The sequence below is a fragment of the Ylistrum balloti genome, unplaced genomic scaffold, assembly GCF_031769215.1.
Source record: "Ylistrum balloti isolate Yb309-2 unplaced genomic scaffold, AGI_CSIRO_Ybal_v1 Utg370744, whole genome shotgun sequence".
Lineage (NCBI taxonomy): Eukaryota > Metazoa > Mollusca > Bivalvia > Pectinida > Pectinidae > Ylistrum > Ylistrum balloti.
Window position 1 is genome coordinate 520,743 of NW_026782438.1, and position 25,126 is coordinate 545,868.

Sequence of the window (25,126 nt, forward strand, 5' to 3'; positions counted from 1 at the left end):
GTGCACGAGTAAACTATTTAAGGCACTAATTGGTAAGTATTGACTAAAATTAACTAAATTAGAAATTAACGATTTAATAAACTTATAGATACTCGTATCTTATATTTACGTAAGACGTTAGTTAATTAAACTATTAAAAAAACAATTATTTCAATTTCAGATTTACATCTTTATCACTACTTGTTCTCAATTAAAAAAAAGACCCCTTCAATTTCCTAATAAGCAGGCTAATTTCAACGAAAAACGGAATGTTTTTACTGGCAAGACAATCGTCTGACGTCATACGTTGATGACATCACAGTTGCGTTATTTACACGTGTTTCAGACAATATTTACGAAGATATCTTTTTGCAATGTGGGACTAGCTAATTGTGTAATGATTTTATGTCCAGTGTGTACAGCCGTTTAGAAATTTACCTCCAATATATTCATAGACTTTGTTTGAGAGAATGTTTGAAATACGAGAACATATGAATTTGTCAGACAATGCGTCCACAAGTTTGTTTAACACAAGTAAGATGATGCTAGGTCGCTGTATACACTATATAAAGTGGTTGTCCTTCCGCCGGGCAAAACAACACGATATACATACAAATATTGTATAACTCCCGAGTACGTCTACCTCGAAGTTCGGTCCATTAAACTGAAGACATTTACTTTCCCTGTAAGCTTATTTTCTTTTAATTATTTCCGAATTTCATGTATAGCTGAAGGAAAACGTGACAAAATTAGCGAAAAGTTCAACCGCCAAGATAAATAAATGTTTTAAAACCTGGCATGTAATCAGACATATTTGAAGTATGTATGTTAAGTACTTAAGATATTGAAAGATTAAACTAAATACCTATCAGTAATTAAGAATCGTTAGCATTTCTAATAAATTACCTTAATTTAGTTCTATTTACGAATGAAAGTAAGTACGTTCAGGTTGTCTGCTTTAAACAAGCCATATAAATTTCAAGATGAACATTTTTGTTTTAAGTTTATATACTTAAAACCTATTAGTGTTTCACCTGAGATCTTTCAACACATAAATATGTATAAATCCTTTCACAAGCTTAAACAATTTGCCTAGCGTCAGCAGATTGATGCATTGTAAGCATTTTCTAAGCGTTATCTTACAGGAAAAAACATTACATGAAATTAACGTAAAAAAAAGGACAAATGAGGTCAAAATAACAACAAACAAGGATAATTGAGGCCTTAGCGTTAATAAACGAGGACAAAAGAGGTCATGACCACATTGTACAAGGATAAATGAGGCTTTGCATCGACAAACAGGGATAGATGAGGCCATATCGTCAACAAACAAGGTTAAATTATTCCATACTGCAAAGACAAAAGACATCATTGTATAACAGAATTTACTATTGAACTAACAAGGAATACATCGATCACAGAATTACTGTGAGACGAATAAGCGAAATACACTAAATTTTGAACAAAAATTGTTCAAAATGTTCTATCACACAAAAACAAAAATATGTTAAATATACTATACGTCAAAGCACTTCGGCATAGGCCAGATTGTACCGATTTAATGTTACATTGCATCGCACCGTAACGACAAACATAAACACAACTTTAACACAAGACCACAGCATAGACAATGCCGTTAACGTATATCAATGTATGCGTAAACAACGAGAACAAGACAGTGACAGAAACAGGTACTCAAGCTCTCATTCATACTCATAAGAAAAGTCACTATTGTTGATATAAAAAGATACTCAAAAGAGTTGACTTCAAACAAGCGATAACACTGTGAATCCTATAATACGGAACTGGAGCAATTAACCAGGTATCTAGGAAAACCTTATTGTGAAACATCTGGGCTGACCAAAATACAGTATCTATTCAAACAAAACCGGCAACGTAAGAGATATTTATTGAAGCTATAAATACAATCGATCGCATTTTAGGTAGAATAGGAACGAAAATGAAATACTAAATCTTCATAAAATATATAATAACAGAATTCACGATTTGTTTCAAGCAGTTCTAATAAGAAAATGCGATAAAAGTTAACAGCGTGTTGGTACGGTATGTAACTAATATTACAAAAATGGAACCTACCTTTCTACGCTGGTGAAATGTACCTTTAGATTAACACTAATTCCAGTTAAGTCATTTGTATTCACATTCTGAATATGAACTCCTTGCTAAACGGATCACAATAGATATATACATCAAGAAATATTTATGAATTGCACTTGAGAAAACTGTTCCCTTTATGTCAAGTGGCAATCGAAATCTTTCACTTAGTGATATACACACGCCGAAACTCTTCAGATGCGACAGCCATCTACATTCATTATGTATTGAACTTTCTATTAAAGGCACAACCTACTTATTATTTCTACAGGTGATCGTGTGAGATGCTTAATTACCTCCCTTGTTTATGTGAACCGCTATTTACAGATCGCCATTGATCCACTTCTTTAGCCGACACGAAGATGGATCATCTTGATCTGTTATTCACTAACCTGCTTTCTAGTGGCAATTACGAGCCGTCAGTTACTCGATCGGTGACAAGGGGAGTATACCCAGTAAATGGGCTCTTACATAGAGTGACGCCCCTGTCATAAAATGTCAGGTAAATTCACGTCAACTATGCATTAATGATATGTCCGATTTCAACAACACAAAGCAAAAACATGGGTGGTAGCTGAATTAGAACCAACCTACCATTCAGGATTAAAAAACATATTAGAAAGATACTTTATAGTTAACCGAAAAAGAATTTCGATATAAGATAACTTTGTGATAATTATAACTATATAATAGATTTACATGTACTTTAAGTAGAGACACCAACCCATTAAATGATTAATTATAATGATTTTAATTTGAACATGCATTATCAATTAGATTTATATTTAATTCATTTTGACACCTCAATGCTGGACTTGTGTTATTATGCCCGCGTCTTTTTAAACATAAAAGCAAAAAATAAACATTTTTATAAAAAAAATGTCTCCCAACTTGTTAAGTACCTATATAAGACATTTATTGATTGCGTTTATGTGTTTTGTCGTTTCACCAAGGTTGAACAATTTCCAAGTTCATTTTTATTGTATGAATTATAAAATATATATGACTTGACTGTTTTCTTTGACATGAATAAATGTTATATAAAATAAAAGACGATTGTGAACCTTGTTTCCTAAAATACCGATTATTTCAGGAGATTTCACGCTCAATATCTTTTCACTTATAATTCATGTGTCTTTCACTCTTATCATTGTGATAATTAGAAATGAATGGAGATATAAAATATTTAGTATTCGTACCAATATTTGACATCTGAATTTTAAAACATATTCTTGTCTGTGCCATTAACATAATTAAACGCTTGCCTACTACACGAAAAGGAGCACTTTGGAAAGTGAAATGCCCCTGCCATAAACATCATGTAACACAGTGTAGTTACATAGCTATGATGACGAACATTGACTGGAGATTTTTTCTCTTTAATTCTGATGTGAATGTGGCTTCGGTAAAAAAACTTGAAGCAAGTTAAGGATGTATGATTCCATGAAGCCATTAAACATAATGTCATTTTCATTTATAAGATTTACTCTCAATGTGTCTGCTGTCCTGATTTCATTCCGCCTTGGAAAATAGTGAAAATCACAATTCCTAAAAATCAGCCATTGCTGTATGCGATAAATAGAATCTTACACTCGTGTTCATGTCAAACTGTCCTACTGAACTAGTTTATAATGGATATTGCTTTGAGAGTTGTAGTTTAAACATGTATTCATCGAGGAAAAATGCCCTTCATAACATTACTTTGGAGCCTGTGATGTGCTGACACCGACTTGTTCAACAAATTTGTAGAAATTGCATGCTGGTGTTGGCACTGTAAAACCATGAACACTTATAAATTGAATAAAGGTTCCACATAATTCATATTTCTTCATAATTATATTGTTGCTTTACCCAAAATGGATTTAAACCTAAAGAGCAAAGATGTTATAACTTCATAAAACGGAGGTTCAAACGATAAACAAATAAAGCAATATGTTGTCGATGCCAAGGGCGTCAATTCTACTTAGTTGTTTTCGATGTACATATTCGCCGTTTTACAGAACGTTTGAAGTAAAAAAGGGTACTTTCTAAATGAACCTCTTTGCTTTAGACTTTTCTACTTCATGGGTTCTATATAGACTCAGCACAGCAAACCATGAATTTTCCCCAAAACTTGCTGCCGAGTTAAATGGCAGTAGAATATGACAACTAAGGCTGCTCTTCGCCACCGCATTATTTGCTCTTTGGATGTATTAGGGAAGCAACCTTTCTAAAACCAAACAAACAAAGGCATCATATTACTGTAAGGATGGTTATTATTTACTATTTAAGAGAATAAAAAAATCGCAAAATATAAGTACATTGAAATGCAAATTGATAAAGAACAGTAAAGTTCGTTTAACCTGCGTGCTATGTTTTGCTTCATGTGAATAGTGGCACGGGCCAGAACACAAGGGCTTGACACACATTCTTAGCTCATGGTCCATCTATATGCATTATAGTGTTCCTCCTGTGATCCACAATTGTCTTTGATATTTCTCTTAGATATTTCAATATCAAGAGTTATGAATTTTAATTAATCATTAAGAACAAATTTTAAAATTTATTGAATTTACTAGAGTTTATTGAATAGTAGGGAATGTGCACCTTCCCAACTAGGTTTTGATATTTATTTCAAATAATTAGAAACGTCAGTCCAAGGTTTAAACATTTAAGGTCCACGACATCAATCAGAAGCTGAAGTAGAATGAAATAGCTGTATGATTCAGTTTACTCCATCATTTGGTTCTACTGCATTTGATTCTGAATTTGTATTGAAAGTAGCTATTTACTTGTGTGTCTTTTTACAATCTTCAACGAAAACTACATCCCTTTTCTTTTCAAACTTTCGGTAAAACCGCGAGAATCTGAACCACTGAAAATAACAATATTTACAGTATATGTAAAGAAAACATAGCAAAAATAATTATATTCCTGCCATTAGATGTATTATTATCGAATATATGTCAAACTAGAATTGCTTACAAATGTCTTATTATCACAAAAAATAAAATAACAAGCAAAGACTATTGATGATAAAATATTTAGTATTGTTTGTAGAAACAATGCCCGTCTAAATACAAGCGAGTAGCTTTTAAATGTTTGTGAAGTTTTCCTACTCCCTGAGGACAATGTCAACAAAATGCTTGTCAGAATCTGAACAGGTCTTGTATGGCAACATATACCGGGTATAGATCTTCCCGTCACACAATCGAGCAACCGTTTATAAACCTGAGAGTGCCCTTATCAACTTTCACTTCGTTCATAATTTATATGCTGTCATCGTCCTTTAAGACACAATACACATATTGTTTTCACAACATTCCTTACTTTTAGCAGGACACACGCCTTCTATTTCTAATTTGTTTGGAATATAAAAAGTATTAAATTTATTCAATAACGAATCGTTTTAATGACATTTTACAATCCGATTATAGATTATCTATCACATGTCATATCCCTGTGAATTATGTTTATGTGAGTAGGTTTTAAAATGCATTGATTGAGCACGTGCAAGGTAAACAACAAAGTCATTGTCGTCGATTTCAATATCAAGATTTGCAGCTAAAGGGAAAAGTAAAATATTACTTAAACGAGGAAAAAACACCCCGAAATACAAAACAAACAAGAGTATCAGTGAAACTGATGAATGCTACCCGAACACGACTTTATTTGATACAAAATTTTAATAAAAGGAAATAATTCTGTAATTAAGGGGTTGCAGGCCCTCAGTTTGGTCTACTGCACATTCTCTTGGTATAATTTAGTTTGAATACACGCAAAGTAATGCTCCACACACAAAATTTGAACAAAGAGCAATAACTCGGTGATTAAGGGGATGAGGGCCTGTATAGTTGTATGGGACACAATCTCTTTGTATGATCACTCTATTTGCCAAGTTTCATTATCTTAGCCTAGATGTAAGCAAAGTTATGCTCTGCACAAAATATTTTTAACAAAGGGCAATGACTCTGTAATTAAATGGTTACAGGCCCTAACATTTGGTACACTACACATCTTCTCAATATCATCAATGTAAACACCAAGTTTGAAGATCCTTGCTCAACAGTGGGCAAAGTTATGACCTGGACAAGAAAGACGGACTGACGGACGGACGAGGCTGCGCCTATATGATCCCCTTAAGATTTTCGGAAAGCTTAAAAAAATTCAAATTATTTTGTTTATTACAACAGATACCATCTTTCATCAAGTTCAATTCACGAGGATGATTGGTCAGTATTTACGTCAATGGATTCATTGACAAAACTGGCTGTCAAGCAATAATATCAACATAGAAACACTATGAACACCACAAAGTCTTACCTTTTGGTTAAAACATGAAATTAGATTGTATCATACAAATATTTCCTCCTTCTAAGATTGATATAATAAAATATTAAAAGAAGAAAAATCAATGTTGGCCATTGATTAATATCAAAGTGTATATGTAGAGGCACACTAACCCAATAATTCTATTAATTTCATAATCTACAGGAAGATTTTTAAAAAGTCAAGTACATGTGTATTTCACGAATCCTATTTCTTTTCTCAGACGTTGTAACATGTACTAATGTGAGGAAAACAAACTACTTTCAAAGTTATCATTTAGCCTAAAAGCTTGTCATTTTTGATAAAATTCAGCGGGAAATACGATCGTATCAGCGGCACTATGTAGAAACCCTTGTCAAAATGTATAAATTCTACCCACCTCATAAGGGTTGATAAAGATTTCTGCAGTTGGCAATATATCGCAAGTGATTGCAGCACATATGCATCGCATATACATTACACGTGATCATGGAATGTTGACGTAGTATATTTGAGGTCTTCAACATAAACTCGAATGACAGTCAGGTACACATTATAAATGATAGACATTGTCCAAAATGTTTCTGTTACGGAAAATCCTTTTGATACCCAAACCCTAAGGAGGTTTTATCTCTTTCCAAGTAGACACCATACTGTTTTGTTTGAAGCCCTATTGACATTTGTTGAAACCACGTGGACAAGCGACAGGAAACCGATAAGGACATTGTAATACCTGGGATACAAAACCTCTCAGCTACCACGCTAGATTAAAGTTTCTTTATGTCCTAGACTGAATTAATTATAGTGTTTCTTTAGAACATTCAAATTCGCATAGATACGTAGCAAAAAGTAAACTTTCATTATAATTCTTAAGATTATACAGATGTTTTTCTTTTTTTCTTTCCCACACGTATCGCGATAATTCATGGCATTAAGTACATATATTAGTTGACAGAAGAGAGGGTTGTTTAAGCCGGGATGTCCTTGATCGGGGCATGCAACTCTCTATAGGAGTCATAATCACATTCAAAAGAAATAAATAATCAGGTTTCGTTATTTATTTTGTCACATGTTGGGATGCTTAACATACGCACATCTCCATGAACGCAGAATTGAAATCACGTTTAATTGGAATACAGACAAGTCACATACATATGTATTCACAAAGGTATAGCTTATTTAGATTTAAGTTACGAGACACGTGATTTTTTTTGTGTTAACATTTACTTGTGTGATTAATATCAATTTATTACAAATGTCATTATTTTTCAAAAAATACGACAGAGACAAAAAAAAAAAAAACCTCCCAAGAAAAAAAAAGTCATGTCCAAACGTTTGCTTTTCTGTAACAAACTCCGGTATCACTGCAAAGGTTTTGTTCAACAAGGAGTTCGCTTTATTGTTACGTTTATAGTCTATTGGTAATTTGTATTCTGGGAGAGATTTAATCCTAATGGGAACAATTATTTAAATATTTGTTGTCTAATACTAGGATTTGTTTCTGTTTATTGTCACTATCATCATTGCTTTGACATTTAATTGAGCAAAAACTGATTAAAATGTTAACAGAATTAGACAAGTTGTAGATTTGGTTTCACGTTCTGAAATGATGCTGGCGCCATGGTGTGATGTAGAATTCTTTATAAAGATACATTTGTCACTTTTTATTACAAGGTACGTTATTTATGTAACACTGAAGCTGTAATTTATTTTTCTCAGAAAATCAATTAAATAAGGAAAGAATATAATTAAAGGTAGGATCTACATGCGGAACATTGAAAATGTACAAAGAAATAAAACCTGGAGTACCTGAAAGGTATTTCTAACATTAAACAATCTGTGATACATATAGATAGATATATGACACTGGTACATGGTGACAGATGTGCGATACATTTCAACATTTATATAAGGCTTTTCCTTTGCTTGATTTTAACTTCGAACTGCGGGTTTTGCCTTGATCCTTTTTTGTTATAAACGAAAGATAATAATTAAATAATTTAAAAAAAATGTATCACCGTTAATTGTTGCTTTACGTCCTATTAACAACCTGGGTCATCACCGTCAATTGTGATACTGACCAATGTATAACTGACGCACATAAGAAAGCTTTCAATACAAATTTATTGAATTAAAGACAATGAGTAATGGTCAAGTGGAAGAGTACAACTATCAAAGAATATTTACAGATTAGGTTAATTAATCAAAATGAAATCCTTTGTTGAGAGTCATACAAATATCAAACTACCAAACAATATCTCCATGATAAGTTGCCGGAATTCCTCTAGATGTTTGTAGTAAAATGATTGATTGAAATGTGAACGAGGCTAAATGTTAATGGTACGGTAAGATGGACACGAGAATATTTCGATGTAAAAGGGTTGGATAGTTTTATCAAGACATTCTTATGTTTTCATATTGACATTATTTTTGCAAATTATTTGTTCATAGACATAATCATGCATTGAATAAGGTCACTTGATAATCACCCATCTGTACAGTACGAGTTATTTCAGAATCATTATCATAGCATACCATTGTTGTCATACATAAATCTATCGAGGAGGTATTGTCGTTATAGGAAGTTAATGGATTGTAGAATGGTCAATGAGATGAATAGAATTACAAAGACGTTTAATGTATTTAATGTATTATCAAACTACTACAAGTAATAAATAACTTTTAACGATATAAGAATGCATATATACATACACTGTATGTATGTGAAAGACTGGCAAAACCTTTGAACCTGGTAATATATGGTAAATATGTGTAAAATGCCAATATCGCAAGGTTTCTAGTGTATAACACCTATAGCGTAAGGTTTTCAGTGTACAATGTATTTACGAATTGTTTTCTTTTTTCAAACACAACATAGGTATCTTATATTCATGGTTTATCAAATACTTTGGAATTGTTAATTTTCGGCGGGATTTTATTTTTACCGATTATTTTCAAAATCGATAAACGTAACGACGTCATATTACTTATGTATAGTAACGACGTCATATTACTTATGTACATAAATGACGTCATTTTACTTGTGTATAGTAATGGCGTCATATTACTTATGTATAGTTGTATAGTTTCGACGTCATATTACTTATGTACACGAATGACGTCATTTTACTTATGTATAGTAATGACGTCATATTATTGATGTATAGTAACGACATCACATGACTAATGTATAGTAACGACGTCACATGACTTATGTATAGTAACGACGTCATATTATTTATGTACAGTAACGACGTCATATTACTTATGTATAGTAACGACGTCATGTCACTTACTTACATCATAGTTATGCATTTGTATAGTAACGCCACTTTAAAGTTTATTTTCTTTTCTATTTGATTCCAAAAAGAGACAGAGCCATATGTATATAGGAACTTGTTCTGTTCTTTTGAACAAGAAGGACGAATAATCTATTTTCTCCGATGTCAAGTGACGTAATTACTAAAAGGATTGAGAATGTTTACCTTGTGTCACCTCACAAAACACGCATTCCACTGATGTGAGTTGGTGAGTGAACATGTAGTACAACGTTATACATTACCGTATTCCAACGTATCGTACAACATCAGTCAGTGAAATGCTCAGATTTTTATACATTGTCTACATCGATGACTTTAGCTTGAGTAAGAACAAAAATATCCTTTCCTTAAGTTCGGGAACGGTTGAACACTGGCTCAGTTATCTCGGAAACTGGCTGTTCTTTGTTTAAGTTCCATTAAAAAGTCTTCAGTAGATACAGTATGAACAATCGGTTCCTTTCGTCTAGGGGTTGTTCGTATTGGATCAGGTTGGAAAACCTCGTCTACATCTTTAATTTCCTTCCCTTGAAATGTCACATGATTGTCATGAGACTTGCCTTCAGTGATAGACGAGTGTTTGCGTTCTCCTCTTTTTACCGGTTTGCTATACAATTCGTCGATGGTGGAAGATGTAGCATCAGTAAGCTCTCTACCCACCGGTGTTTGAACTTCAGCATCCCGATATCTGACAGAATAACGCTTCGGTGGTGTTTTAAGGGAATAATGTCCACGGTAAAAGCGCAAGCCAGTTTGATCGTCGAAACTTGTACTTTCCTGCTGGGGTCTTAATATAGTCGCCTTTGCTGTATCGTCGCTCTTTGACCGGTACAGTTGGTCATGGTATAGAATATTAGAGGACAACCGGTGACTATCAATTTGCCTTGGATCTCTATAGATCCTGTCGACTCCATTTGCCAACGGTTTTGTCCTTCTGTCCAAAGACGAAGCGTCTGTGACCAGAGTATTGACCTAAGGAACCATAATCACGACAAGGTGACAAATTATACCGGTAATAGTAATATTTGCATCTTCTATATATTTACGTATATCATCTTCACATTTATAGAAAGAACATCACAAACACTTTGTGGGAGGTGCAACTTCATTAACCTTAATTTTCTTTCCTCTTGCCTTTTTGATGCAATGTTAAAGTAACTCGCAAACATGATGAATTTCAATAATTTATCAGAATGAGAATAGATCTAGGTTCTCTGAAAAATATGCACTCAGAGGTTCTCTAAACGCTTTGTGGTTGACGTGTCTTGGCCGCATCCAAGTTATTCTAAGTGTAGAATTTTCTCATGGTAGCAAAGTTAAATTTCTGGAGAACAGTTAAGCTGATAATGGTTGTAATTTAACATCGATCCATTTTTGCATTTATACGCACCGATTCTTTACTATTGGTGTAGAATGTGTCTTGGTCGGAGCTCTTCCGAGATTTTCCGGTGAAATTTGTCCAGCTTATAGAATTTTTCTTTCTGCTCTCTCTTTTATATGCCTTCTGAACCTATAAAATATGAAGAAGAATATAGCTTTATGAGAAATGCAATACGTTTATTGCAGAGGATGTGCAAGCAGCAAACCTGTATTAAGCGGTCAGTCAAAGAAAAATGGTTACTTATGACAAGAAACTTCTGCATTTATTATGAACCAACTCATAGAGAAGCAATAACTTATACAAACGTTGATCAATTTCTAATCTTCATCCATTCAAATGATAATATTCCCCTACACACGCATTAAGCGTTCAGCAGATGTACAGTTATTGTCTCTAAAATCTCATTTCTTGAAATACGCGATAAAGCGAAAAAGCAATTTTGTCTTTACGTTTAGGAAATAATTTCGCACGTATGTAGTGTTATGTAATCATAACATGTAAAAATATTTATCTACATGGTTACCTATATCATAGAAAGAGTGCAATAACCTGTTGCACACTTTTCGGTTTAGTCCTTCAATATAGTTGATGTGAGCACAGAGTTAATGATAAAGTATAAAACATTATATTTAGTAGAGAATACTTGAATACTTACGTCAACGCTCATCAGACAATGAAGAACGAAGAAAAACACACCCTAGGAAGAATACAATCATAGTTTTAGATAGAGAATGTGAAAATCGAACATGCTTTTTCAAATAACAATTTAAATGACAATTAATCCTACCCCAAGATATTTATTTTGTTTACTTCGCTCGGAACAACAAACAATTATCTCAGTAGCATTCAATCACATTTAAGTATGAAATTATTGTTTATGCATTGTAAACTTTGTATGGTAAGATATATGAAGATCTAACACTGAGTATTTTGCGATTCTTACCTGAAGAGAATTGAAGAAAGTGAAAAGGTATGTAAAAACTAAAGCTTCTGTGTTTTCCACAGACAGGAACCCAATTGTCCATGTCAGTCCCAACAATGGTAAAAGGACAACAGCTGCCTTTAAACCCGCCCTAAGACAACAGCAGACAAATATGGTACACTGCTCTCAAAACATATAGTGATCTTCTAACTGTTAATTCAATGGAGTGAAATATCTTTCATTGTTATATGTTAATGATACATTATGACTTTCGCAGAAATGTTTTTATATGATATCTTAAACTAATTAGAAGATTAACAATTAAGACAAGGAGTAAACTCGGAGAAGACGGCGACCAAATAAAAAGTCTATTGATGAGGATACAGATAATTGGCATTCTATGACGTCATAAGACAATGGGCCTTGCAGCAATCTCTCTGGACAGGACAAGCTTATATTCATTTAAGTATTTGTTGACAAGAAGTTAAACGCGATGCCACTCTTGCACATTCTAAAGAGGCGAACAATTACATTGAGTGTATTCAACAATTTACATATCACCTGATTGCAGAGCGATCCTCAGAGTTGGCCCTTGTCGGCATCGATTTCATCATTATTCTCAAAACCATTAGTAACACTACCGTGTTTATCTACAAAAGACGTATTGGTATATATATGTAATATATAGCAAACCTTCAATAAATATATAAACGAGACGATCTTTAACGATATGGTACTTTTTGGTCTTTGATAGTCTATTCTTGAAAACACAGGTGTAGTTCTCTTTATCTCCATGTAAAAAAGTACATCTTCAAAGACGGTAAATCACTCATCAATCCATCAAACAATCATACCATAAGACATCGTCTGGTTTAGTTATACATTAGATAATATGTTAATATACATCAGTCGGTGCTCAGAAGGTATTCTTTAAATCGACTGATAATTCAAAATATACTTTTCACATTAACTGTCTAACTTACTTTGTATATCTAAATTATTACAGACTAATTTGGAAATCTTTAAATGTTAAATTTAAATACCAAACTATGATTATACCTAAATATAGTATCTCATACTCAGCCCGATGGTTATATATTCAAACAGAAAAGAAAAAAAATCTATGGAGACCGGCCATTAAAAAGCATTCTCGAAAAGTAACATTTCAATTTAGGTAAATACAAATATGTAAAGGTTTTGAAATAACAAAGTCATCGCAAATACCATCAAACCCATCAAACTGCATACCACACACGGAAATATAACATTTTAATACAAGATCATAACATAGACCATTTAACTGTTCATTGGTGGTCCGGTGGCGCAGTGTTAACGCACTCGCCTTTCACCAAGCCGACCGGGGTTCGATTCCCGGAACGGACGTGAAAAGGTAAGGGATCACCTGCCCGACCACGTGGGTTTTCCCCGGGTACTCCGTTTCCTCCCACAATAAGACCCCTCGCGCGCTTACATCCGGGCCAACAAGAATTATTAGTATAAGTTGACATAACTTGTTTCGCAATTGTTGTAAAATAAATAAAGTTTATATTTTATATAACTGTTCATTGCTCGTCATTTACACGCGTCTCCCTTAACCGTGTGTAGCGGGTGATATTCCGTCAGCAGTCGACATCGATCACGATAAGTGGGATTTCATAAACAGACTTGAGGATATCAAATCAACTGTAACACGTAAACGCATGTATGCAAGTTTCTAAATTTACATATAGCTTAAATCCCTCCCCAAATGAAAAAAATATTAGCGTTTCCAAGTCATTAGCGTACTTCTTAAATTACATCCGATGTATTTTATGACAATTAATGCGTAAATTGTGTCATGTTCCTGCAGATGTAGGCTGGTATTAGCATCTGATACATGCCTGGACGATGTTTAAGAAGGTAAGCCCTTACCACAATGACGAGGCCAACGGCTGGTAGGAAAACCACGAGGAGCATATCATGTGACAGCCAACATCTGTAACACGTCAATTCGATGGTCAGGTCAATGCAATATTAATGTTACTTTTATGGTTTTCACGAGAAATAATTTCATTTAACAATTCGTGATTAAAACTGAAATTTGAATTTGAAATATAATTCTCGCTTAGTGCCGGTGCTTTGTTTCACCAACTGTAGAAAAGGTGAAGGTAAGAAATCTAAATCTTATTGATGAACTTCTGCTAACTACCAACATATGGAAGTATTCAAATGGGAACATATTTGAGCATGTATGTAAGGTCAATAATTTTTGCATTTTAACGAATTTCATGAATTTACAATTTCTGTGAACCGTACCAGTTGTACAGTACCATAGTATATTATAATGTACAAGATACTATCATACTTTTTCTCGATAAGGAAATCAGACATGTTATTAAATGATATTTATAATTGCGAGTTCAAGAAAATAATGTTTCAGATCCGAGCAAATTTGTTTGAAACTTGGAATTTTTTATCTCTATAAAAACCGAAATTTATTTATTTTGTCAAATAGACATATAGAGGATACAAGTATTATTTCACATATGTATGTTTTATGAATCACGGCCAACAAACTAACAAATGGAGCAAGACACTATAATCACTTGCATAAGATTAACAAAAACGTCGTGACCAAATCAGATCGAGTTTCTAAAATAAACACAATTTGCATTTATAAAAAAGATACAAACGGACCCAATTTAGTTGTAAAATCTTTTATTTACGTATTCAAATAAATAACGAAACATAAATCTTCTGCGAACATCATTTTAACCTACGAACAAATTATCAAAGAACGGGTTTCAATTTCGACATACCACACGCTGATTGTGCTCGGCTTTCAAGGCACTGTATGCCACGGCGCAACGCTTATTGTCAATTTGACACACAGCAGGGATAATATTACCTTTGTACTCCACAAATAGATACATTTTAAGTGTTACGTGATATTAGTTTCATACGTTTCAAGTGTTTTTAAACTACTCGTTGCTTGTAGTTACATGAATAGTGCTTAGGTGTTTCAGTAACAATAGATACTTATAATGAATTTTTATGTATAACGCATACCGTGCTAGAAAAAAAAATCCAAAATTTAAAGTGAGATGTATCTGTACTTACACTTTGTCATTTCCATATTTATCGTGAAATATTCCCGCAGAGATACCAACAACTATAACTGGGATTCCTAAGAATAAAAAACGTCAGCTTTGAATAAATATAAAAATAACCCTAAACTTATAAATCTACTAATGATGTGCTAATTACAAATATAAGGTCACAGTTCATATACAGTGGACGGTACGATACATGTTTTATTTATTTAAAATGTATTTGTACTTAAGCATAGCTTGGTTACGGCAGCTTTCAAATTAATCTTAGCATGTGACGACGTAGCTTGTAAACTAGTAGGTAATTCCAAATTAAATTGTTCAAATAAATATCGACTTGTTTTTGGTTTCATTGAAGTTTAGAGTTAACATGTTTTGACCTTTTTATATGCATTGATACATGTTTTGATACCATGTAAAACAAATATCTTTAATTATAACTTCAAAATGTGGAACTATGATGAATGAAAAAAATATAATAATTATGCGTTCTGAAATCTTCATTCCACAAGAAATGTGATGAATTTCATTTTGAAGAAAAATATAATCAGCAGAGATAATAAAAAAAATAAAACTATTGACAGCCTGCCAAGGCAATTTCATAACGAATCTCTTCGAAAGGATTCACGAAACAGTTCGTAACACTTATCCAAACCTACCCCAGCCAACCAAGAGGTATTTGCTGAAGTTGCGTCCTCTCTTGAAAACCTTAACCAGAAGAACATACAAATGGAATCCTTCCAGCAACATCCAGCAAAACATAGCGGTGAGAAAGTAATGTAGAGCAATGGCGATGGACATACACACGTACTGAAACAAAACAAGCCTATTTAAGTACTTTTCAAATAAATGTTTTGACTAACTCGTTATTTTGCAAATGTAGAAAAGAAATTGGAAGTCGACGTCGTTCGACATCATTTCTCCATGTCATGTAGATTATATTCAATTAAGATTTGATAACCAACGCGGTATCAATACAGAACCGTGCGCAATCCTTTTAGATATTCATGAAGATGTCGGTTCTCTAGATTTTACATTTTAACCCAAGTATAGGAAAAAAGAAAACACAATGGTATGACAATAACCTTCAACAATAAATAAAGGTGTTTATCATGGTTATTTGACGTGTCCGGGAGGTAAAAACAAGCATGAAGCTTATACAATACAATTTGAAATCTCGTATATATGAAATCGTTTTCAAAGATAAGTGTTATCAACTTAGTTGATATATAACATTTCTATCCGAAAACAATTGAAATGACAACAATTGTCATATTATTATTTGTATTGACAGAAAACTGCTGCCATTGAAGTGCTCTGCAAGGTACTTTTGAAAAACATTTAAATTTCTTTATGATATAAAATGAAATCTTACTCGATTTTCCGTTCGATCAATACCAGCAATAAACAGAACTTGGACAAATATAATTGTGATGGCCAATTGTTCATGGGTTCTTATTCTATCATTCCGTATTCTGAAAAGACAAGAAATTGTGATGATATTGGAAATGGATTTTCTTTTGTTTTCATTCACAAAAGTGATAAATTATCTTTTCGCTTTTTGAACATTCCATTCATTTGTCGTACAGAAAGAGAAAAGAATCGCCTTGATAGTTAGCAAAACTGAAGAACATTTTGTATTTACTCACCTGTAATATTCGAATACAACAACTGAAATTATACAGCACAGAACAGATAGACCTCCTCCTGCGTAAGATATGTAGGTGAGAACGGCATTGTTTTCATCATCTATTTCCTCCTAAAGTATAAGATTTATAACAGATGAGCCACTAAACGAGTAAACTCAATAGAAGGCCAACCCTTGCATGATAGATTTTAAAAGTTGATACAAAACAATTACACACAAAAATACAATGATATCAAGGAAACCTGGAAAATAATGAATAACTATGACTGCTGAGTAATGGCCATTTCTCATGAAGTTTCAATGGAATTGGTTTATCGATTTGGGAGGGGTTTTCCAGACAATATTTGCGAACGACAGCGGAAGTTGACATTTGACGCAATATTTTCTTACGACAATAGCATTCGAACGCAATATGTGAATGATAAAAACCACCTTGTACACCTAATTACCGAAAAGAAGCGATCTAAAGATTTTAACAAAATTGACCAATGTGTCCTTGAAAGTGTGTCCAAGATCATTCACATCTTCAAAGCAAATAAGTAATGACAAGGATATATCTTACATGAGAAGAAGGTTGTTTATTGCACAAAATAGCAATTTCAAACTTTGACCTCTACTGAGAAGCGGAAGTTCAATTTTCTGACAAAGTTTCAGCCAAATGGCACTCTTAGTTAATGGGAAAATATCACTTAAAATTTTTACATAACTTAATCCTGTGTCATTAAAAATGGGTCAAGATCATTCATTTAATCTAACGTGATAGCCAATTACCAGAGCTTCCTAAATACGCATATCAAGACTCTAGACTTCTTTGAAGTAGACAAGTTTGTAAAAGTTTGTTACCCTAAATTTTAAGCAATGTAAAATTTTGTTCAAATATCAAGAAAATGAATATTCATACGAGGTTTTAGTAATACATTCAATTGCAATTGATAGCCAATGACAAGAACTTCTTAAATGTTAAATATCAAGGCTCTAGACCTTGTGAAACGAGAAGATTGTCAATGTTAGTGACCCAAAATAGCCATTTTAAAATTTGACCCCAACCAAGAACCGGAAGTTAAAATTTAAGGCAAGCATTTAATAATACATTTTCTATCAATCGATCTCAGTGTCCTACTGACAAAGTTTTCATCTCCGTGTGCCTCTTGGTTATTTAGAAATTGTTATGTAACATTTTTGGAATAATCGACACATGTGACTTTGAAATTGGGTAAATGTCATTTATATTATCAAACTTGACAGCCAATGACCAGAGCTTACTAAAATCAAATATCAAGAATCTTGACCTATTGGAAGAATTTTTGTCAAATTTTGTTACCCGAAATGGCAATTTCCAACTTTGACCCTTTCCAAGAAATGGAAGTTGACCTTTTACAAAAAGAAAAAAAAATTCCCCGTGATAATTTTTATGTATTTGTTATTTACATAACATATTCAAAGACGCATTTAATACACTCAGCCGTTAATTAGATATTGCAATTTCACTTCAATTCGGATATGACGTCATGGTGGCCATTTTGTATTTCTGATGGGGTTCGAAATAGAAGAAACTGAAAAGCAGATTTTACCAAATTGTCGGCATTTTAAAAAGATCAACAAAAGAACTGTAAATGCTTAAGAAACACTAAAGACACCAACTTCATCGGAATTTTGCATCGATCTGTAACAGAAATGTTCCATCAAATTAATGATAATAATAGAAAGTACAAATTTGTGACCTTTGACTTAACAGAGAACTTTTTTATCAGACATATTTTGTATCAACATGTAATAAGAAAAGTTAGCCACGCAGGTACCCTACAAATAATATAATTACAAGAGTGCTGATAAATAAATCGTTTTCGAGTTTTAAAATCTAAAACATTTGACTTATGACGGCGGTCTAAAATAATGTCTCTCTCTAACAAAGTTAACAGAAAGCTGTTTATACCGGTGTAAATATCTTAATTTAAACATACATTCAGAGCTCGACTTCGCGATTTGCAGGGAAAAGCAATATATGTTAGAGAAAACAAAATATAAATGACCATGTAATATGTATTTTTGATATCTCTCATTACATGGGGTCGCCTCTGTGACATGTTCGTTTCAAGCATGTTGTTATACTAGATGAGCAATTGAAAGAGCAGGTTTTCCGTTCCGACTAATTAGAAAGCTGTTATCATATTTTTTGAGTGTTACATAGTAAGAGTGATCTATAGACGATATAATAATGTCACTTACCTCTTTTCTGAGAAAAAAGTTGTTAACAAATACAGAGGTAATGATTGGCGCGTTAGCTCTATTCGTTGGTGTAATAGCGTTTTTAATGAAACACCAACGCACAAAAGAGTAAATACAAATAGATGATGAACTTACAGAAACCTTGAAGACGTCCATCAGCACTGCGAAATTAGTGAGATGGTTACATAAACAAACTATGTGAGTGTTATTGGAATTTGACTTGTCCTCTCTGCATCCTTCTGAAGACCATCGCATATCATGATTGCTACGAATTTTAAAAAATAATGTGTCACAGTATTGAAAACGACGCACAACTCATGTAGTGAAAAGGTAGATTAAACATGAAGACACAGTTTTTAACCCGACGAATCACGCAAATAATTACATTTTTGTTAAAAAATCAATATAACCCCGTCATTTAACATATTATTATTTGAGTTTCTTATTAAGAACCAATCGTTTCATCGTTGCACAGTAATTATTTATTTACCTTTTCGTCAGGTTCATGAATACGCATTTTTCTTTGTAGGCGGCAATCAATGAAATGTTCTGGAATTATAATGTTGCCATGTGTAACAGTTTAAATGTAAACACTTCGATGCTTGATAAATGGAAAGCTGGTTAAAAATTCGACAATGTGCGACTCTTCAACATGTTTTCCGTTATTGTTTTCTAGTAAAAAAGATGCCTGTGATGCCTATTACAGGAGGCGAATATAGCTGAAGTTACGCAAAATTGAATGTATTATAAAATCGTAGTTTATCATTACAAATCAAATTTATGATAAGATAAATCAACGATTTGATGAATATTTCTGATAAATGGATGCGATAAGCTTTTAATTTGATATAGCTGTCAAATATTGTATCAGTATTATAATATGTAAGGTCTAATTGATATTCAGATGTCATACCTTTATTTCAATAACAAGCTTGATGGGTTCGTCCAAATTATCAAAAGCCTCCTGGGGAATGTTAAGGACACTTCCAGACACGATATCTGAATTGACAAACTTTCCAGGAATATTTTCATTTTCTTTATGAGTGCTAAAACAAAAAATATGTAATACAGTAAAATTTAGAAGTAATAAAATCTTAAACATGGAAAGTGTCTTACTTAGGAACACTTCGAATGATTTTAAAACAAAAACAAAGAAAATAATTTTAAAAAAGCATCTGTCAGAACTCTGAGTTATGAGTCTATCTGTCAGTTGTCGATATCTTGCACTAAAATCATGATATTTGGCAGAATCCTTATAGTTTCTAATCGATTGCGAAATGTGTATGCTATTGGCTGATGCTGCATGATTGTTGCTATCAAGAATGGATAATTCACATTAAGTAAACATCACGCCTGAAAGTCAGTTAAGTGGAAAACCGTCACTGTTGGTTGTCTTGTAGGAAACGATCAAGGTAAGCGACTGCTATAGAAGAGTCTGTGGTGTCTTGGATTTTCAATTCATGTAATTATTGGCGATAAAGCTGAAGTATAAATCGATGTATCTTCAATAAATTCTGTCTCGTATAGAAACAAAATCAAGTCAGCCACGAAAAAGTACAGTTTGTTCCATATGTATGCCAATAGTGTGTTGCTAGATCTCTCCACCAATCTCGGGGAACATGTTTTCAACTAGAAGTGGATCAATTTCATGATATCGTCCTCCTTATATTTTCCCTTTGTTTTGGACATTTTCATCACAAAAACAAATTAGAATAGTTCACAAGGATATTTCTATACAGCGTCTCTCATAACAGTGGAACAAAGGCATTTACAATGAGGTATGATGGTGCACAAAGTAAATGCTCAAATTCTATTACATCTAAAATTTTGAAATGAATGCAGGTCTAAAGGTCCTTGGCGTTGTTTAGAATCAATATACCATTTAATTACACTTCTTGATTAAAAAGTATCACATTAAGATTGCAACCAACAATTTTATAGTACTACAATTTTTAGTAAGAAGCATTGACAAATGTTGGATTCATGTGAAATGTAGGAATCCAATATTAACGTGGGGGGTTCATACCATTATCATAAGTTCCTGTCATCACAGTAAAATAGATATGGGAACGTTCAATGAAAAGGGTTATCAACATTATGTTTCTTACCTTTGTTTCTCTTGCTCTTGTTGTGAAGACGTCAAGATGTCTGTGATTGACAAAAATCGTGCAGTATAAAGCTGTATGTACCTGTCTGTGAATAATCAAAACAAGAATTTCATAAAAAAAAAAAAAAAAAAAAAATGAGTATCAATATGTTCTTAAACACCTGGAAATGTGCTTATACTACATATGTATATCATTAATACATCGAATATGAAAATTTCCTGAGAGCACATTATGAAATTATAATGATTTTTTAAAATTTTAGACAGTCCTTTGGCTATGAGTATCATCAATTATATATCAAATTGAAACGATTTTGAAATCCAATCGCACGATCGATTTTTGAGGCAAATGGTCATTAAATAAAGGACATTTTTTCTCTTTATCTATAGCATCCATTATTAGGTCACAATGCAACTTGTGAGCAGGTGACGTCATTTCAATATTTAAACCTGACGTCATAATGCGTTTTATTATCTATGTCTAGTACGATAAAGTAGTAGAACATGAATATTCACAGAATAACATGATAATCATGAAACAATTTATATTTTATATATCATCTTAAATGGCAACGTAGAGAACTATTTCAATAATGGGCACGTTCAAGTAAAACAGGAATCCAACGTCGTTGCAGAGAGAAAGAAAATACACTTGAATTTGAATCTAGCAGATAAACTATACATCATTTCATTCATCTCTGTTTTGTTATGTCAATGGCCAGACTACAAATAGAATAAATGCACTCCAGAGCTGTAACCGAATAAAATTAAGTAATTGATGAACAATCCCATTTTCATTACTTGTACCAATTTTCATGACTTTTAAATACAGGTTTAATGCATTTCAAAGCAATGTGGCTATTTTGAAACAGTGCTACCATGGTAGGTTTAGTTTGCTTAACTTGCTTAACAATAAACCACCAGAACACAACATCCAGGTAGGTTAAAAATTGAATTGGATAAAGTGTAGACAATGTGCAAGATTAAGAAAATGAATGCGAAGATGTAGGGTTTAACCTCAGTTTGGGTCACTGAACAACATGTTTGGTACCTTGTGATGCTTTAACGGCGTTTCTGAAGACAGTAGACGGGAACGTTATAGAACTGGAAGAGTTATCTCCCATCGTAAAGGAAGACTCACTGTCACACATAGCGATCTTCTCATGGAATGTTATACTGAATTCTAAAATTAAAACAATCACTACTACTTTACTACCACCATCATGAAGTTAAACATTGATAAATACACCACTATGAACACAAAATTATACAAATCATTATAAGGACACCGCACATGTATATGTGTAGCATACGTACGTTCTTACACAATAAAGCTGGTCTTCTACAAAATTGAATTATTATTAAACCATCGAACTGTTTTTTTTTTAAAGTCATTAACCGTTTTTGTGCAATAACACCATTAAAAAAAATCGATTAAGCATGTAATATTGTTTGTGTATTCTGTACTTTCCGAAAGGAAATAAACAATTTTCAAATAAAAAAATCAATAACCCATATAAGCCCATCAATTTAAACTTAAAACAGCAGTTACGTACAATGTATATACCTACCAATATTATCAGTAGATGAATTGATTGATAGACTCCGACTCTGATTTGACATCTCACGTTTGGCTCTTTTGTGTTCCGAAGATGTTCTGACGTTTGCAATGTTTCCGGCAAGGGTTGCCACTGACTTTAATATAGACGCCATCCGATCCTCTACAAATTCCTTACAATAACAATGTAATACTGTTCTGTTAATGCAATAGCAAGTCGAATTGAAAGTTGATAAAGCGAGGGAAATAAAAGAAAACGAGCGACTTGTATTCATGTCACAAACAGAACTTTAAACTCGTTTTAGTATCTATGGGATTCATGAGAATTTTCTTTTTATCTATCCCGTCCAAGCCTCGATAACATTAGTGTTAGCAACTTTGTGAATCTCGTATGGTGTTATTGAGACTCCTGTAGGTATATAATTGAATGCATTGTTAAAAGTAATTGGTAGCATGCTAGAAAATTTGGCGTCTGACAAAGTTAATTGTAAGGCTTCTTTGGATGTGCTGTTGAACTTACTAAATAAAGGGTGACATACTGTTTGGTTCCATGCAGTGTTGGTCAATTATTTTTTTTTTATTGTTTTCCGATCTTGTTCTTTTACATTTTCACAGCTTATATAATTACACTGGATTTATGTTATCAGCAACACATTTTAATGATACATTTGATTGTTAGGGTGTTAAATTGATCAGGACATCTTTACAACATTGTGCACGTCACAGTCTGAAACATATTAATCTATACAAATGAAAGCTGTTGAGTTTGATAATTCCAGATTTAACATGTTATTACATAGAGGCATAGAGGGCCAGTAGATATTAATTTCATTTCATGAAAAAGGTACATAAACATACACAAAATCTGAGTACTGCAAATGATTCAGTCATTGTAAAATCTATAATACCATATTGCAAAATGTATATTGGTGTTGGCGACGAACAACAGTTAAGCTCTCACCAAATCAATTAGTTTCCAGATATGGGCAATTCTATTGTCTATCAGTCCACTAACAGCTTCACCATAGCCCTGAAATATAACGGTAAGGATGAAGTCAAATAATATCGAATAACTGGAAAACTGAACATCATATGCAAAACCATTTAGGTAAGTAAGGCCTCTCAATATAAGCAAATGAAAGCCAGATTAGATGGACAGTCATCAAGACCGACATTTTCAGTACGAATACGAAAGGTTTGATTAACACTATAATTTTAATACAAAATAAAATATTTTCTGAAGTTTTGAATTTTTATTGATTTTGAAATTAAAGAGTCACCTGTGCAATTTCATCTAGGTCATCATGATCATCCCTTGATTGTTTGGAGACATCCGCGATTGTTTGGAAGACGTCAGTGGAAACGACTAGATCCCCTGGATAAAGAGCAGTTGCCGAATCTCCACCTTGGATGGCAGCAGCATGGACGATTTTTGAAGTGATGTCAGTTATCTCACTTTTGTTGACCACTGTGTTATTTTTCAGTTGATTTGCCTTTAAATATGCAATATGGTTGAAATGATGCAAGAAAAATCAAATGTTTCATTACATCGTTGGAATAATGTGTCACTACCTCCAGCTGCATTTCACGAAAGAGGTCTATGTACGACTGTCTTAATATATTCGAACCTATTATATACATCTAAAAAATCAATTCAATGTTTTCCACGGCAAAACGATTATCAACAAGAACAGATATTTTAAATAGTTTTAAAGATTTTCGCATTACTTGGTTATGTTGTGCTAAATACTGTATCAGGTACATTTTTCAGCACGTATCAACAGGTTACACTGTTTTAACAGGCTTAACAAATGAAAAATGAGCAACCAAAATGAATTAATTTAGCGACGGAAAACAATATACAGCAACTAGTAATTGCTATCATAATTTACCGCATAATTTTCACCTCTATAAGCACTTATTAATTATTACAGAATTACTATGCTACTTACAGTATTTTGTGTATAGCTTCTTAGACTTATCTTTAATATTATTAATGAATAAATTGATTTTAAAATCATGTTTATGCAATGTTTTCATTTTGAATCCTAGCATCCCAACCTACTTAAATCAATTCGTTCTATTTAATATTCTATAATATCTTATCATCATGACGATATGTCAAAATCATAATATATCTTATCCGACACCAACGCTGTTAAATATTGATGTCACTGAGCTTAAGAAACCCAGAGTGGGGTCGTAATTGTTTACATAATACTTACCATATTTTCTATTTCCTTTATATGCTTACTGACACATCCTGTTAAATCAGGGCGACCCCACATCGCCCCTCCCTCACCATCAGGAATGCACGACCTAATGGCGTATCCTGTATAAAATGTATGCAAGTTTATGTGTACTTTTTCAACATGTTCGCATTTTCATTTTAAAGGCAGACGCACCAAAAGGAAAGAAAAGCTGAGTGAAAGATTGACATTTATCTCAAATTGTGTCAGAAATTTGGAAGAAAAACGTACGGTAAAGTTGAGTTACA

At 33.0% G+C, this 25,126-nt stretch overlaps 1 protein-coding gene across 1 annotated transcript; it reads right to left on the reverse strand.

Moving 5' to 3' along the window:
• Positions 1-8,487: 8,487 nt before the first annotated feature.
• On the reverse strand, positions 8,488-24,956 carry LOC132558023 (adhesion G-protein coupled receptor G6-like). The gene is made up of 19 exons (XM_060222543.1): positions 24,855-24,956; positions 23,910-24,122; positions 23,591-23,659; positions 22,643-22,802; positions 22,123-22,254; positions 21,073-21,157; positions 19,878-20,010; positions 19,455-19,513; positions 19,100-19,229; positions 16,740-16,849; positions 16,466-16,565; positions 15,750-15,900; positions 15,101-15,167; positions 13,913-13,976; positions 12,563-12,651; positions 12,023-12,152; positions 11,735-11,776; positions 11,089-11,208; positions 8,488-10,670 (listed from the first exon to the last, which is right to left on the reverse strand). The coding sequence occupies exons 1-19, from the start codon at positions 24,915-24,917 to the stop codon at positions 10,077-10,079; spliced, it is 2,511 nt and encodes an 836-aa protein (XP_060078526.1). The 5' UTR covers positions 24,918-24,956; the 3' UTR covers positions 8,488-10,076.
• Between the last annotated feature and the right edge of the window lie 170 nt (positions 24,957-25,126).